Source organism: Archocentrus centrarchus, chromosome 8 (assembly GCF_007364275.1).
Source record: "Archocentrus centrarchus isolate MPI-CPG fArcCen1 chromosome 8, fArcCen1, whole genome shotgun sequence".
Taxonomy (NCBI): Eukaryota; Metazoa; Chordata; class Actinopteri; order Cichliformes; family Cichlidae; genus Archocentrus; species Archocentrus centrarchus.
Window position 1 is genome coordinate 21,834,860 of NC_044353.1, and position 17,223 is coordinate 21,852,082.

At 36.7% G+C, this 17,223-nt stretch overlaps 2 protein-coding genes across 2 annotated transcripts; both read left to right on the top strand.

Annotated features, from left to right (window-relative positions):
• The first annotated feature begins 799 nt into the window (after window positions 1-799).
• On the top strand, window positions 800-6,867 carry LOC115785172 (uncharacterized). The gene is given in 12 exon segments (XM_030736664.1): window positions 800-880; window positions 961-1,169; window positions 1,171-1,287; window positions 2,802-3,048; window positions 4,291-4,386; window positions 4,389-4,400; window positions 4,490-4,519; window positions 4,522-4,593; window positions 4,596-4,665; window positions 4,667-4,807; window positions 5,480-5,514; window positions 6,395-6,867. Coding segments are annotated over 12 exon segments (1,392 nt in total). The 5' UTR covers window positions 800-840; the 3' UTR covers window positions 6,718-6,867.
• Window positions 6,868-11,135: 4,268 nt separating this feature from the next.
• LOC115784176 (immunoglobulin lambda-1 light chain-like) lies at window positions 11,136-14,285 on the top strand. Its single transcript, XM_030735292.1, has 5 exons — window positions 11,136-11,191; window positions 12,040-12,125; window positions 12,206-12,531; window positions 13,216-13,249; window positions 13,810-14,285. The coding sequence occupies exons 1-5, from the start codon at window positions 11,151-11,153 to the stop codon at window positions 14,130-14,132; spliced, it is 810 nt and encodes a 269-aa protein (XP_030591152.1). The 5' UTR covers window positions 11,136-11,150; the 3' UTR covers window positions 14,133-14,285.
• The last annotated feature ends 2,938 nt before the right edge of the window (window positions 14,286-17,223 follow it).

Consider the following 17,223-nt stretch of genomic DNA (forward strand, 5'->3'; position numbering starts at 1 on the left):
TATTCTATTCTATCTAAAACACTGATGGTTGATGTACTCAGCAGTGGCATTTGTTAGAGAAAAAAATGTTTAATAAATACATGAATTAAAGTGTTTATTTCTCTTAAAAAATTGTCTTTCAGTTGATTTAAATTTAAGTACAAGATAAACTTCAGGGGAATTTATTTAAGTATTTATTATAATCTGTTTTTTTTGTGGAAGGATAACTAGTTTAGGTTTCATTTTGGATATGTTGCAGTTGGTGCCTAAAGTCTTAATTGTTTACATTGTAATCGTTTGGTAAACCAGTATTAATTAAATTTGGATCACCTTTACTAATTATTGTCTTACATGTATTGTATTTGATCTGTTAACAGCATCGCTGTGATATTACTAATAATTAGAAGTAGTTGTATGGACAGTGATTCAGAAAGAAGGGACAACACAGAGTTAGGAGTGTGACTATAACAACCAGATAAAAATGGTATAGATCCACCTAATTACATATACTTTGATTTTCAGCTTAATTAACAGGATAAATACATTACAACAGAGAGATTTATGGTGTTCACAGAAGATTAATCCCAGCAAATTGGGTCAATAGTATATCCTGAATTCAAATATATTTGTAGATAATAAATAAAACTGCTGTGTAAACTCAAAACATATTTGGTAGACTTATTGTTTTTTAAATAAACATTAAGAATATTTGAAAAGTAGTTGAGTTGCTATCAATAGTTTTTAGTATTGAGACTCCTCCTCCTCTGCTTATCCTCTCCTTAGTCCTTATAAGTTTCACTCTCTTCATCCCTCAGTTCACCTCTCAGCTGGACAGCAAAGAGAATACACCACATTTTCAACATGCAGGGGACCCTCTGCACTCTTATTGCTGTTCTAGCATGTAAGAGAGCTTTCTGGTTCATTTTAAAGCCTGTACTTACAGACATAAACATTTCATTAATGCTTCTTTTTCTCTGACAGGTGTGGATGCTGCAAAAGTGTTGACCCAGACACCTGCTGTGCTCACAGTTTCTCCAGGAGAAGAGGTTCTGCTTAAATGCAACATTCAGACACCTGAAAGCTATTATGTAAACTGGTACAAACAGGTCCCTGGTTCTACTCCGCAGTATGTTCTGAGCTTTTACCATTCTCACAGCTCACCTGAGTTTGGAACAGGAATCTCCTCAGACCCGATTTAACTCCAAAGCCTCATCAAACATTGATTATCAGTTTATCATTAAGCGGGCAGAAGCAGGAGACTCTGCAGTGTATTACTGTCAGACATGGGACCGCTCTGCAAATGAGAGAGTATCACAGTGATTCACACTGTGACAAAAACCTCTTTATTAAATACTTCTGGCTTTCTGACTCTTTGCCATGTCATTTACAATGACTGTTTGTCTGCTGTAATGAATAAAAACAAAATTCATCAAAAATATCCATCCTCCAGCCACCGTTCTGATAAAAATATAAAGAAATACATAAATATAAATTCAAACATGTGTTATCAGTTGAAAACTATTGCAGAGATCAAAGTGCCAATGAGTGCCCAAAAAACACCAATGCACTGAATGTTTTATTTAGTTGCATTTATGTATGAAATATCCCTGCATCATCCAATGCTTCTTATTGTATTCATCCATAACACAACAGGAGAACATATTACAAGAACAAAATAAATGCAAGTCAATTGTAAATCTATTTTACTTGATTACATTTAATTGTTGGAAGACATCTTTCAGCATCAGCAAGTTAGACATGAAGCTTCTTTATTCCACACTTCTGAAAGTGTGTAAATTTGGTATAACATCATAACTAAATGCAGAAGAAAATCATCAGAGTTTTGGAAAATAAACAGACTGATGAGGGGAATGAGATGTGACAGTGAAAGTTGGTCTCAACAGGATGTTTCAGTTCCTCTGCCCCTCATTAGTGAGAGTCAGGAGGTTTTTGTACAGCCATGAGTACAAACTGAATCACTGTGGTATTTGGACAAGGAACCAAGCTGACTGTGACAAGTAAGTACTTTTAATTTGATCATTAAAATTGCTGCTCGCTCAGCTTAGGTCTGCTTTAAAATGTATCATTGTTTTAAGTTAATAAAATATGTTTTTGTCCAGCTGTTTCTATAACTTTAGAAAAAAGACTTGATTAGTATTTATACACTGATATCTTATGGTTCAAATTTTTAGTCACAGATTCATCACAATTCTGAAAGCAACTAAATGTAATTCTTTAACTACAGTTAACAGAAACAACCTACTGACCAAAAATCTTCTTGTGAAAAAGTAGTAGTATATTGATCTTTCAGTAAATTTTTTAAGAAAAATTTTGGAATGATTATTCTTTGTCTTCTTTCAGTAGTAACTAACCTTGTACTCAAGGTAAATATGGAGTTAAATTTAAAATTCTGACCGTAATCTGTGACTGAAGTTTATTATAGGGGTATATTTTATTTCACAAAGACTTGAACAATATTAACTGATTACAACTGTGTGATCTGCTTTAGATGATTACTTGTCCTTAACTTAAGTGATTTTATTACCTTCATCCATTACTGTGTCTTGCTTGATGAAGATGATGTTAGTTCTTAACATGTGTTTTCCATTTTATGTGTTTGGACATGAAATTTCTGCTGCTGTAGATGATTAGTTCAACTTATTGTGGCAGATTCAATATTTTTTCAAATTTTAAGACATTATTTAATTGTAAATAAATATTCAGCCATTATTGTCGATTGCTCGAGTCTCAGATGTTTCTAGATTTATTCTTTCATTTCCACTTCGTTCCTGATTGTCCTTCTATGTATTTTCAGGCTCCAGCCTCCTGCTCCTGTCCTCACAGTCTTCCCTCCGTCCAGTGCTGAGCTCCAGTCCAACAAAGCCACTCTGGTCTGTCTGTCCAGTCAGTCTGTGCAATTTGCAGATGTGACCTGGTCGGCTGCTGGGAGTCCAGTGAGCAGTGGGATCTCTACCAGCACTGCTGTTCAGAGACCAGACCACACTTTCCAAATCAGCAGCTCTCTGACCATCCAGACATCAGACTGGAACATGGATAAGGTTTACACATGTAAAGTGTCTTTGGGCTCCAGACTTCAGAGAAAACCATCCAGAAGTCAGGATGTCCCACTGAATAGTAGAGGACCAGAATGAGCATTTAAAATCTGCTTTTTTACTGCTTCTGCTGTTTGCAAAGTTCACCATGTTAGAAATCAGAATAAAGCAAAAGTTTTAAGCATTGTGTTCATTTTTTTTGTCATTTTTTTCCCTTGTTGGTAAATAAATAATAACACACTTTTTGTGTTGCTGAAAACATAAATTAAAAGTGACTGAATAGAACCTGTAAAATCTTTGCTGAGGAGCACACAGAGGAGGAGAATTGATTCAGTCTTTCTACCATAGTTAAAATACATTAAAATACTGATACAGTCCATGCTGTGCCATATCTGTACACTAGAGAGCAGAAATTCCTGATTATACCAAAGCATAGAAACTGGTTCAAATGTTGGTTTGTAACATGCAAATAAATCTTCACACTCAGTTAGTGAAGCATCAGCTCTCTGCTGCTCCCTCTCTGCCTGTCCAGGATGCACCTGCAGGTCTCAGGATCTCGTTTCTAACTTCATGTAAATGAAGAAGAATGAGATGGAACTGTCCCTGACTGGAAATGTTTCATTTACGATAATTTAATAAATCAGAGGCAGTTAACTGGATACTGGTTTGGTTGTTTAAGAGTAGCATTGGTTATCAGAGAAACTTAAAGGAGTCCAGCTGTGTGACTCATGTTTCCTGCAGCTATGCTGCTGTCACATGAAGGTTTGCTCTCAAAGGTTATTTCTTGTTGAACATTTAGTTGCGTTTATTCATCTTTGTCTAATTTTCCTCTCATTTCCTCTTTTAAGTTTTTTTTCACAGTGTTGAAGTTTCAAGTTGAAAGCTTGTAAAAATTGCCTCCAATTGTTTTGGGGCCACACATTTACAAACAGTCTGACATTATGAGCCCATTGTTGTGGAACGTCAGGCACAAGTCTCTGACAACTCTTCTTTTCACTTCAGATATCACAATTTTACCAAATCATGGAAATCAGAGCTCAGACAGACACTGTCTACTAATGTCACTGAAAACTGTCAAGGATCCAATTGTGTGTAGAAAGTATAAAAGTAAAATATAATTAAAATTAAAAAACAGCAAAATTACGGTAAGATGATATTATTAATGGGGGACAGCTGTGACACTCAGCAACACCATTAGTACAAATGCAGTGAGGATGAAAGGTCCTCTCCTCATAGTTGTATTAAATGGCTCCTCCAGCACCTCCTCTCTTCATCCTACAAAGCAGCAGTACAGCCTCTTTCAGAGTCCATTCTTGGCACACTGACAACATGCTGGTGACTCTCTGTGCTCTCATCATGCTCTAACATGTAAGATTCTGACTCATACTGCAGATCAGACCTAATGTCAGATTGATCAGTGTGTTTCTCTTGACTCCATGTCTCTTCTGTTGTCGCAGGTGTGAGTGGTGTGACGGTGGTGACACAGGAAACTGTGTATCAGTGAGGAGAGGAGAGACAGCCACCATGGACTGTAACCTGGGGACTGTTGTGGCACGCCTTTTGGTTATAAACAGATTCCAGGAGGAGTTCCTCAGATTGTGCTGTATTTGTATTATGGCTGGAGTTCTCCAAGCTAGGTCTGGGTTCTCCTCTCCAAAATTCACATGCACTCATCAGTCAACAACAGATATCGTTGATCATCAGCAATGTGGAGGAGGGGACTCTGCAGTCTATCACTGTAAAACATGGGAGAGCTCTGTTGTTGTATCACAGTGATTTATGCTGTGACAAAACCTCTTCACTCACATTTCTGCTTTTTGACTCTCTTTCACTTGCTGATAAGTAAACTCAGTGTAAACCAACCACCAACAGGTAACAGTCAAACATTTAAACATTGATCTGCCTCTTTTTTCTTTTTTGATTAGTTTGAGGTCATCATTGAAAATATTTTAGCAAAGCACTAAAACATGCACACCTCCTTCACCCACATCTTTTTCATCCTTAAACAAGGCTTAAATACATGCTTGTCTCAGTGCCTACATAGAGACATATTTTACATTCCATCTGCACTAAAGTGACAGTAATCAGATGTTTTATCCAAAGGTTAACTTATACACGACTGAAAAGAGTTATTAGTATAAATTGTATGTGTAAGGTAGCAAGAAAATGCAGACATGTGAGGATAAGGACATCAGAGATAACATTGCTTCTGTTATAACTGCTCACATTTCTCAATGAGTAAAAATCAAATCATTCAGTCTGGAACAGAACAAATTACACTTTATTAACGGTGTTTTAAAGCACATTGTATGAAATATAAACAGACTGATGAGGGGAATGAGATGTTGACAGTGAAAGTGGTCTCAGCAGGATGGTTTCAGTTCCTCTGCCTCATTAGTGAGAGTCAGGAGGTTTTGTACAGCCATGAGTACAAACTGAATCACTGTGGTATTTGGACAAGGAACCAAGCTGACTGTGACAAGTAAGTACTTTTAATTTGATCCTGAAACAGGAGAGATTTTCTGATGACTTAGTGTTTATGCCTTGATGTCTTATTTTCAGAGTTTATTTGTTGTTAAGAGTAAAAGTTGCTGCTTTATACAATGTACAAGCAACAGATGTGACCAGCAGTTTGAATGCAGTTGACCCTTCTTTAATTAGAGTCCACAGAAACAAACACTGACCTTGATCATTGCTATGAAGTAATAACTCTGTTCACCTTTAAGAAGATATTTTTCAAGAACCTTTGTTTGGAATGATTCGATTTTCTTTCAGTAGTAACAAAGTATTTTTTTCTAAAGGTAAAACATTGAGAAATTTACATTCTGAGCTAATTTGGTCTCAGTTCCACAACTACTCTCATTGTGTCTGAAGTTTGTTATAGCTGCCTCTGCTTTATTTCACAAAGATTAAAAAATATTAACTGATGTAAAAGAAAAAATGTGTTCATTATTTTTGTGTTTGAAAGTTTTATTCATTTCTACTCCTTTTAGATGTTTGTTTGTACTTGTTTTGTTTATAGTTGATTTAGTTATGAGATTATTAGTAAATATTATATTTATCCATTGCCGCCTCTTGATTGACAATGATGTTATTTTATATAAGTTTTATTTATTTATTTTGTAGGACTTTAAATAATTTTCAGCACATTTGTTTGTACAGTAAATTTCTGCTGCTGTGAATGATTATTTCTAGTTACATGTATTTTTGGCACATACTGTATTTTTCATTTTTATGAGATCTTAATATTAATGGTAAACACTGTCATCATCCATTACTGTCACTTGCTCGATTCTCAGATGTTTCTAGATTTATTCTTTCATTTCCACCTCGTTCCTGATTGTCCTTCTATGTATTTTCAGGCTCCAGCCTCCCTGCTCCTGTCCTCACAGTCTTCCCTCCGTCCAGTGCTGAGCTCCAGTCCAACAAAGCCACTCTGGTCTGTCTGTCCAGTCAGTCTGTGCAATTTGCAGATGTGACCTGGTCGGCTGCTGGGAGTCCAGTGAGCAGTGGGGTCTCTACCAGCACTGCTGTTCAGAGACCAGACCACACTTTCCAAATCAGCAGCTCTCTGACCATCCAGACATCAGACTGGAACATGGATAAGGTTTACACATGTAAAGTGTCTTTGGGCTCCCAGACTTCAGAGAAAACCATCCAGAAGTCAGGATGTCCCACTGAATAGTAGAGGACCAGAATGAGCATTTAAAATCTGCTTTTTTACTGCTTCTGCTGTTTGCAAAGTTCACATGTTAGAAATCAGAATAAAGCCAAAAGGTTTAAGCATTGTGTTCATTTTTCTTGTCATTAACTGGCATTTACAGGAATTGCTGTGTTATACTGACTCAATAAAAGCATTTTATTACATATTGTGTTTCTTTGTTGGTAAACAGAACAATAACACACTGTTTTTGTTGATGGTAACAAATTCAGTGTGACTGAAGAGAATCTTGTTTAGTCTCCTTCCCATAGTTAATAAATATATAATTTATATATATTGTGAATATTGTGAAAATACATGCTGTGCCATATCTGGACACTAGAGAGCATCATTTCATAATTCTGCCTGGGTACAAAAAGTACAAAACAACTTGCAGATAAATCTTCACACTCAGTTAGTGAAGCATCAGCTCTCTGCTCCTCCCTCTCTGCCTGTCCAGGAAGCACCTGCAGGTCTCAGGATCTTTTATAACTTCATGCAAATGAAGAAGTATCAGCTCTCTGAGATGGAACTGACTCCACTTTACAATAATTTGGTAAATCAGAGGCAGTTAACTGAATACTGATTTGATTTTTGATTTTTTTTTTTTTTATTTGATTGGGGTGGCTGTAGCTCAGTAGGTAGAGCAGGTCACCTACTGATCAGAAGGTCAGCGGTTCGATTCCTGGCTACTCCAGGCTACATGCCAATCTATCCTTGGGCAAGATACTTAACCCCAAGTTGCTCTCCGACTGTCCCGTCGGAGTATGAATGTGTGTGAATGATAGTTAATTAAAAAGCACTTAGCTTAGCAAACATGGAAGTGCTTGTATGAATGGGAATGCACGGGTGAATGTAAACATGTTGTAATAGCGCTTTGAGTGCTCATACTGAGTAGAAAAGCGCTATATAAGAGCTAGTCCATTTACCATTTGGTCTCAGAAAGACTCAGTTTATTATGAGAGAAACACTAAATGGAGTCGTTCCTGCAGCTCTGTTTCTGTCATATGGAGTTTTGTTTTGAATGGTTTTGCTGTTTAAGCATGTAGTTGCTGCTTTTATGTTGACACAAAAACATTTATATAGGTGTCACCTACTGTTTTGGAGCATCACATTTATAAACAGTCTGGTCTCTTTTGTTCTAATAGCGAAACATCATCAAAGATTTGATTAGTCAGAGAAGTGTTTATCCAAAATCTCCAAATGCCTCCATAACTTTTATATTTCAAAATTGAGTTGATATTTTCTCTCCTCCTGAATTTTTATTTAGCTTAAAACAACCGTTAACATTTAAATTTAACTGTAGAAAATAAAGACGTCAGGCTTTTACATCTTATTCAGGCCATGGAGAGAGTAACCATTTTAAAAAAAGGAAAAAGGATGAGTGTGTTTTAATAGGACAACAAGCAGTAGACAACAATAACTTATTAACTTAGGGAGCTATTGACTGTCTTCTATCACTGCTCCAGCAACAGTGTGCTGACTTACTGCATTCCCATGTGGTTCTACAGCTGCACCATGGCACACAACAGAAGGTAATTAACAAAGCCCAGAAAATCATCGGCCACCCTCTCCCCTCCTGAGTAACCTTCACAGCACCCACTGTCTCAGGAGGGCACGCAGCATCCTGAGAGTCAGCACACACCCAGGACACCTTATGAACTGCTGTAGGAGATGGTAGGAAATTCAGGGCTCTGATGGTGCAGACTAAAAGACTAAGGGACAGTTTTTACAACAAACCAACAGCCCTGATCAATGCTGATATCTGACTTCATCAGAACAGCTGCTATGTTGTCCAGCTGTGGACACTCTATACATCATATGTTATTATGAAGGAGGAACATCAATGATATATACTGATGATGTCATTGGTATTATTATCAGGTGCAATGTAGATTAAACCATGAAATCAATGTGACTGAAATAATAATAATTAGTATCAATTAATCCAATGATAAATGTTTCAGTCATCTATGAATGAAAGCTGTTTCATTTAAATCCGTCCTCTTTCAGTTCTCACACAGTTTTGGCCGGTCAGGATGCTGTTCCCAACTGCAACACTGAGAGAAATGATGGGAACTATGTTAAGCAGGCTCTTGGTGGGGTTCCTCAGTTTGTTCTAAGATTTCACTGTTCTGAAAGCTCATTGATCACCAGTTCATTATTAAGTGGGCAGAGACAGGAGACTATGCAGTATTTCTATGAGACATGGGATGGCTCTGTTGATAATGGTTCTTCTGATAGTGCTAATAATTCTTTTAAAAAAGTAATTTTGAAAACCATTTAAGTAATTTTAGCAGGATTGCAGTGATAACAGATACTAAAGCTCATAGACTGTCATGGTCCTGGGCTGTTTGCCAGCATTTAGACTCATGTCTGTCATTAAATAATGTTCTTGAAAAAGTTTCTGTAAAGGAAACAAATGTTTATCACTGATGTCCTTTAACTCACACATCTACATTTTCTTTCTCCCCACATGTGTTTCTGATTAATTAACAGCTCAATTTGAATTTATTGGTTGTTTTTAGATGCATATGAATAACTGTTTTAACCTCATTGTGTAACAGTAAACAGTACCTGCATATTCTGATCACTGACACTTTTACTGCAGCCGAAATGCATCAGTTATCAGAGATTTAACACGACAGACCAGTGCCTGTCAATTTTCCATCAGTTAAAACTCACAGCAACATATGATTTGTATGGTGGTTAGCTCTGTGTATGATCATTTGGGTTGTCTTGAGTGAATGTGCAAATTTCTCAAATTCCTTATTTATTTATAGTTTCAATGATGAATGTTAAAATGCATGAAACAGAGTAATTCAGTGTTTATTAACACACTATCTGCAGTTGGTGGGTTTACACTGAGTTTGCTTGATGAGTCTGTTGTCAGCATGTGAGAGAGTGACAAAAAGCAGAAGTATCAGTGAGGAGGTTTTTGTCAGAGTGTAAATCACTGTGATACGTACTCATTAACAGAGCTGTCCCATGTCTTACAGTAATAGACTGCAGAGTCTCCCTCCTCCACATTGTTGATGATCAAACGATAATCTGTTGTTGACTGATAAGTGGATGTGAATTTTGGAGAGGAGAACCCAGAGCCATAGCTTGGAGAACTCCAGTCATGACGAAACCTCAGCACATGCTGAGGAACTCCTCCTGGAATCTGTTTGTACCAGCGAGCAGGACTGTTAGTTACAGTCCCCAGGTTACAGTCCATGGTGGCTGTCTCTCCTCTCCTCACCGAAACAACAGGTTTCTGTGTCACCACCGTCACACCACTCACACCTGCAGACAACAAGAAGACACTGAGTCAACACGACGACATGTGAATCCAACACATAACTACTGAACTTAAGTAGAAATAGGTTTCATACATGTTAGAGCAGTGATGAGAGCGCAGAGAGTCACCAGCATCTTGTCAGTGTGAGAATTGAAGTTGTAAGAGATTGTTCTGCTTTTGTAGGATGAGGAGAGGAGGTGTGAACCACAGAGACTGACAGGAGGAGGAGTTTTGGATAAACCTGCATAGTTTGTAGTGTTTTTGCTTAACTTGTCTTGAGTGGATGATAATGTTGTTTTGTACTTATAATTATTGCTGTTAGACATGTCTACCTCCACTCTGCTAAATATTGCAAAAATTGTGTTCCTGTAGTTTATTATTATTAGTTGGCTACTTTGCCCATGCCCTTCTGATTTGTTATTGATGCTTTAACATTTATTAAAATGCTGGTGGTATTTTCTCTTCAAGTTTTTGTTTCTTTTGTGAAGGGGACCCCTTCTCAGATAACAAAACATAGGTATGATCCTTCATATCTTGAGTCTTAAGGTACAGGCATGAATTGAAATGTTCCTCCACGCCACAAATGGCTATGAATTCTCCTCCATCTCTGGTGTTCTACCTGTATAGCTGGTCTCTAGTCACATAGGTAAAACGCAATTAGATGTCCTTCCTGGCCGCTGTATTGAAATATGGTGGGAGAACATGGCAGCTTCCACAAACCAGCACTAGGTCCTCTGTATTTTTAATGGACTAATTATAAGTTTATCAGAATGCATCAATTCTCTCATTTAGGATGTGGGTAGAGTAACCAGTTCACAAAAAAAAGTTTGTTTTTACGAGCTGTTTGTATCTATCATGAAAAGCAGTTAAACTAGAGTGTTTACTAGTCTTTGTAGTGGCAGAGAGAGAGTTTCAGGTGCTGCCTCTGCTAATTACTGATTGACTACACCTGATGAGGTGTGGATAAAGGTCTTAGCATAGTGGTTTAATTATCAACATTCCTCAACATTGCACACATTGAAATATGGGCAAAGCAAGACAGGGATCAAAACCCTGTCCATGTGATTAATGATCGTTTGTAACCACAGCTGCAGCCCCTGCCAGTGGAATACAACGAACACATTTTAAACACACAATGTATGGAGGCTGGCTTAGACTACGACTGCCCCACATCAGGTGAGTCTGCAAAGTAGCATTAATCAGAGTCATTTAACCAGAAGTAATGTGTTAATTTAAAGCTTAATACTGCAGCTGATACACCCCTGACTTCAAGTAAACCATCTGCCTGTGTGCTCTGTAACAATCCTGCTTATTAAATGCTTTTCAAAATTACTTTATCCTAATTTTTAAATGACTGGTACTACACATAAATGTCCAACTGATAATCTATGAACCTGATACGAAGTAATTTTTTATAATGTATTTTAATGTAAAATATTCCAGTTTGTAGCAGATTTTCTTTTTCTGATTTAAATCCCAGAATATATAAAGAAAATGTCATAATATAGATCCTCAGATACATCTGTTGTAGCTATTCTATTATAACAGTTGTGCTTAATAATAAATTTGTTGTATATTCCTGTTTTATTAATAGAACCAAAGGTTACTATCTGCAAATAGAAGTTGCAAAAACTGCCAATAAAAGTTTCTTATCAAAACAACCAGATAAAAATGGTAGATCCACCTAACTACACGTACTTTGATATTCAACATCATTAACAGGATAAATACATATAACACAGAGATTTATGGTATTTACTGAAAATTAATCCCAACATATTGGGTCAACAGTATATCCTGAATGCACATATATTTATAGATAAAAATAAAACTGCTGTAAACTCAAAACATGTTTAGTTGACTTACTGTAAAAAATAAACATTTACGATAGTTGAATTTTGATGCAAATACCTAAATTCATATAGTAGTTGAGTTGTTATCAAATAGTTTTAAGTATTGAGACTCCTCCTCCTCTGCTTATCCTCTCCTTAGTCCTTATAAGTTTCACTCTCTTCATCCCTCAGTTCACCTCTCAGCTGGACAGCAAAGAGAATACACCACATTTTCAACATGCAGGGGACCCTCTGCACTCTTATTGCTGTTCTAGCATGTAAGAGAGCTTTCTGGTTCATTTTAAAGCCTGTACTTACAGACATAAACATTTCATTAATGCTTCTTTTTCTCTGACAGGTGTGGATGCTGCAAAAGTGTTGACCCAGACACCTGCTGTGCTCACAGTTTCTCCAGGAGAAGAGGTTCTGCTCAAATGCAACATTCAGAGACCTGAAAGCTATTATGTCAGCTGGTACAAACAGGTCCCTGGTTCTACTCCTCAGTATCTTCTGAGATTTTACCATGAGCACAGCTCACCCAGCTTTGGAACAGGAATCTCCTCAGACCGATTTAACTCCAAAGCCTCATCAAACATTGATTATCAGTTTATCATTAAGCGGGCAGAAGCAGGAGACTCTGCAGTGTATTACTGTCAGACATGGGACAGCTCTGCAAATGAGAGAGTATCACAGTGATTAACACTGTGACAAAAACCTCTTTATTAAATACTTCTGCTTTCTGACTCTTTGCCATTTCATTTACAATGACTGTTTGTCTGCTGTAATGAATAAAAACAAAATTCATCAAAAATTTCCATCCTCCAGCCACCGTTCTGATAAAAATATAAAAGAAATACATAAATATAAATTCAAACACGTGTTATCAAAGATCAGTTGAAAACTATTGATGAGATCAAAGTGCCAATGAGTGCCCAAAAAACACCAATGCACTGAATGTTTTATTTAGTTGCATTGATGTATGAAATATCCCTGCATCATCCAATGCTTCTTATTGTATTCATCCATAACACAACAGAGAACATATTACAAGAACAAAAATAAATGCAAGTCAATTGTAAATCTATTTTACTTGATTACATTTAATTGTTGGAAGACATCTTTCAGCATCAGCAAGTTAGACATGAAGCTTCTTTTATTCCACACTTCTGAAAGTGTGTAAATTTGGTATAACATCATAACTAAATGCAGAAGAAAATCATCAGAGTTTTGGAAAATAAACAGACTGATGAAAGGAATGAGATGCTGACAGTGAAAGTTGGTCTCAGCAGGATGTTTCAGTTCCTCTGCCCTCATTAGTGAGAGTCAGGAGGTTTTTGTACAGCCATGAGTACAAACTGAATCACTGTGGTATTTGGACAAGGAACCAAGCTGACTGTGACAAGTAAGTACTTTTAATTTGATCATTAAAATTGTTGCTCGCTCAACTTAGGTCTGCTTTAAAATGTATCATTGTTTTAAGTTAATAAAATATGTTTTTGTCCAGCTGTTTCTTCTGTCTGTAGTAACTAACATTTTTACTTAAGTTAAAATATGGAGTTAAAGATAAAAATCTGACTGAAGTTTATTATAGGGGTATATTTTATTTCACAAAGACTGAACAATAATAACTGATTACAACTGTGTGATCTGCTTTAGATGATTACTTGTCCTTACCTTAAGTGATTTTATTACCTTCATCCATTACTGTGTCTTGCTTGATGAAGATGATGTTAGGTCTTAACATGTGTTTTCCATTTTATGTGTTTGGACATGAAATTTCTGCTGCTGTAGATGATTAGTTCAACTTATTTTGGCAGATTCAATATTTTTTCAAATTTTAAGACATTATTTAATTGTAAATAAATATTCAGCCATTATTGTCGATTGCTCGATTCTCAGATGTTTCTAGATTTATTCTTTCATTTCCACCTCGTTCCTGATTGTCCTTCTATGTATTTTCAGGCTCCAGCCTCCCTGCTCCTGTCCTCACAGTCTTCCCTCCGTCCAGTGCTGAGCTCCAGTCCAACAAAGCCACTCTGGTCTGTCTGTCCAGTCAGTCTGTGCAATTTGCAGATGTGACCTGGTCGGCTGCTGGGAGTCCAGTGAGCAGTGGGATCTCTACCAGCACTGCTGTTCAGAGACCAGACCACACTTTCCAAATCAGCAGCTCTCTGACCATCCAGACATCAGACTGGAACATGGATAAGGTTTACACATGTAAAGTGTCTTTGGGCTCCCAGACTTCAGAGAAAACCATCCAGAAGTCAGGATGTCCCACTGAATAGTAGAGGACCAGAATGAGCCTTTAAAATCTGCTTTTTTACTGCTTGTGCTGTTTGCAAAGTTCACATGTTAGAAATCAGAGTAAAGCAAAAGGTTTAAGCATTGTGTTCATTTTTCTTGTCATTAACAGGCATTTACAGTAATTGCTGTTATACTGACTCAATAAAAGCATTTTATTACATATTATGTTTCCTTGTTGGTAAATAGAACAATAACACACTGTTTGTGTTGATGGTAACAAATTCAGTGTGACTGAAGAGAACCTTGTTCAGTCTCCTTCCCATAGTTAATAAATATATAAAAAAATATAGTCAAAATACATGCTGTGCCATATCTGGACACTAGAGAGCATCATTTCATAATTCTGCCTGGGTACAAAAAGTACAAAACAACTTGCAGATAAATCTTCACACTCAGTTAGTGAAGCATCAGCTCTCTGCTCCTCCCTCTCTGCCTGTCCAGGAAGCACCTGCAGGTCTCAGGATCTTTTATAACTTCATGCAAATGAAGAAGTATCAGCTCTGTGCGAAAACCGACATGGAACTGACTCAGACTGAAAAAGTTTCACTTTACTATAATTTGGTGAGTTAACTGAATACTGATTTGGTTTGGCCTCAGAAAGACTCAGTTTATTATCAGAGAAACACTAAATGGAGTCGTTCCTGCAGCTCTGTTTCTGTCATATGAAGTTTTGTTTTGAATGGTTTTGCTGTTTCAGGATGTAGTAAAAACTGACATTTAGTCAGTTTTTTTTTTTTTTTAGATGATCTAATAGCGAAACATCATCAAAGATTTGATTAGTCAGAGTACTGTGTATCCAAAATCTCTAAATGTCTCCATAACTTTTTAAATTCAAAACTGCTACATTTTTATTTACCTTTTGTTGTTTCAGAAAATTTTAACAAAGCTAAAATTCTGAACTTTAATACAATTGTTAAACATTTGAATCTAATTGTAGAAAATAAAGAGGTCAGGCTTTGTACATCTTTTTTAGTCCATGGAGAGAGTAACCACTTCATTTAAAAAAAGGAAAAAGGATGAGTGTGTTTCAATAGGACAACAAGCAGTAGACAACAACACCAATTATCTTAGGGAGCTATTGACTGCCTTCTATCACTGCTCCATCGAGAGTGTGCTGACTTACTGCAGCACCCATTGTCTCAGCCAGGACACCATTTGAACTGCTGTAGGAGATGAAAGGAGATTCAAGGGTCTGATGGTGCAGACTAAAAGACTAAGGGACAGTTTTTACAGCAAACCAACAGCCCTGATCAATGCTGATTTCTGACTTCATCTAAATAGCTGCTCTTTAAATGAGAAATTGACTGATTTTATTTATTTATTATATGTGTATTTTTTTTTTTATCTTATACAGATATGGATGCCATACATATGTTATTATGAAGGAGGAATATCAGTGACATATACTGAAGATGTCATTGCTGTTATAATCAGTTGCAAAGTAGATTAAATGAGGAAATCATTGTGATCGAAATAATATTATTCATTCTTCTCATAGACATTTATTAGTATCAATTAATCCAATTCTAACCCTAACCGTATAATATCCGGGTTACCATTAGCATAAACACTTACTAATAGATGGAAGATATTTTCAATTGGTCATAAATACTGAAGTTCACAAACATAGTGTGAGATGCATTGAGCCCAGTGCTGCTACGAACCAGTCCAGATCGTGCTGCTACGGTTGCAAATGAGAGCAACCGTTGCTCATGTGTGCAACTGTGTTTGGAGACTGGTCGAGGCAACTAAGCCTCAACAAATCCCTATTTAAGATTGCAATGACTGTTCAGAAATCATCAGCTTGCACTTTGCTTTGTCATTTTTGTCAAGTTTAATTAATGGCTGAGTTCGGTGTCCGACGAGTTGCACTTAACTGTGTAGCTCGGCGGGCATGTACACTTGGTCATTCTACATGTAGAGCTATAGAGTTGTTCAGCACATGCTTATGAACCAGATGGAAATTTAAGAGTGACAGAGGAGAGGAGAAAATCAAGCAGATATATCTTGCAAATTCAAACTTTCTAAACAACGATAAACAAATGCCATACAAATGAAATGTTCATCATCGCTCCAGACCTTACTGTGGTCAACCTGAAATAAAGCAAAGCATGGAGGACTGGGACTCTCACCAATCCCAAAGTTTTTCTGTCATAGTCTACACACATCTGAGTTTAACATGTTTCCAGCTCAAAATTTTGACTGTGAATATCCACGAAGAACAGGCAAGTCTGACAGTACGGAAAATGTGTATAACATCGAAAAAGCTTTGAAAAAGAAAGAAAAATAATCAAAGAAAACCTTCAAATTAAAGCAACAGTAAAATTTGATGATTCAGCCAGACTTCATAGAGTGTTAGACCAACTGCCTCTAATTTACCAAATTATAGTAAAATAAAAATTCCTACTCAAGGATAGTTCTATCTCATTTTACAGAGAGCTGATACTTCTTCATTTACATGAAGTCATAAAAGTACTGAGACCTGCAGGTGCATCCTGAGAAGGCAGAAGGGGAGGAGCCAAGAGGTGATGCATCACTGACTGAGTGTGAAGATTTATTTGCAAGTTTACAACCAGCATTTTGAGCCAGTGACACATGTGCCTTTCTGTACTTGTGCAGAAATGTGAAATGATGCTCTCTAGTGTACAAATATGGCACAGAATTAATTTTCACAATATCATATATACATAAAATGTGGCTACACATATTTTTCCTGAAGTGCTGCTCACTAAAATTTAGCAGGTTCAAATCCCTGATTCTAATTTCATGTCACTATTTTGACAATAAGTGAAAAATGATTCTGCATTGCATTAATACATTTGTTCCTGAATGCCTGCTAAAGACCACCAAATGACCACATGGCTTAAATGTTTTGCTTTATTCTGATTTCTAACATGTAAACTTTGTAATAAGCAAACAGCACAAGCAGTAAAAAAAAAAAAAAAAAAGGAGACTGGAAATTGTGGAAAGTGTAAAAATGAGTGAAACATTCAAGAAACTGAAAAAAGAACAGCAGAAATATTTTAAAGATGTTGCTTTTTATTGAGTTCAAAAGAGCAAAATATGAGTTTC

Coding starts and splice junctions, on each gene's coding strand:
- LOC115784176 (XM_030735292.1), top strand. CDS start 11,151: ATGTATGGAGGCTGGCTTAGACTACGACTGCCCCACATCAG. Junction 11,192..12,039: donor CTACGACTGCCCCACATCAG/GTGAGTCTGCAA, acceptor TTCATCCCTCAG/TTCACCTCTCAGCTGGACAG. Junction 13,250..13,809: donor AACCAAGCTGACTGTGACAA/GTAAGTACTTTT, acceptor ATGTATTTTCAG/GCTCCAGCCTCCCTGCTCCT.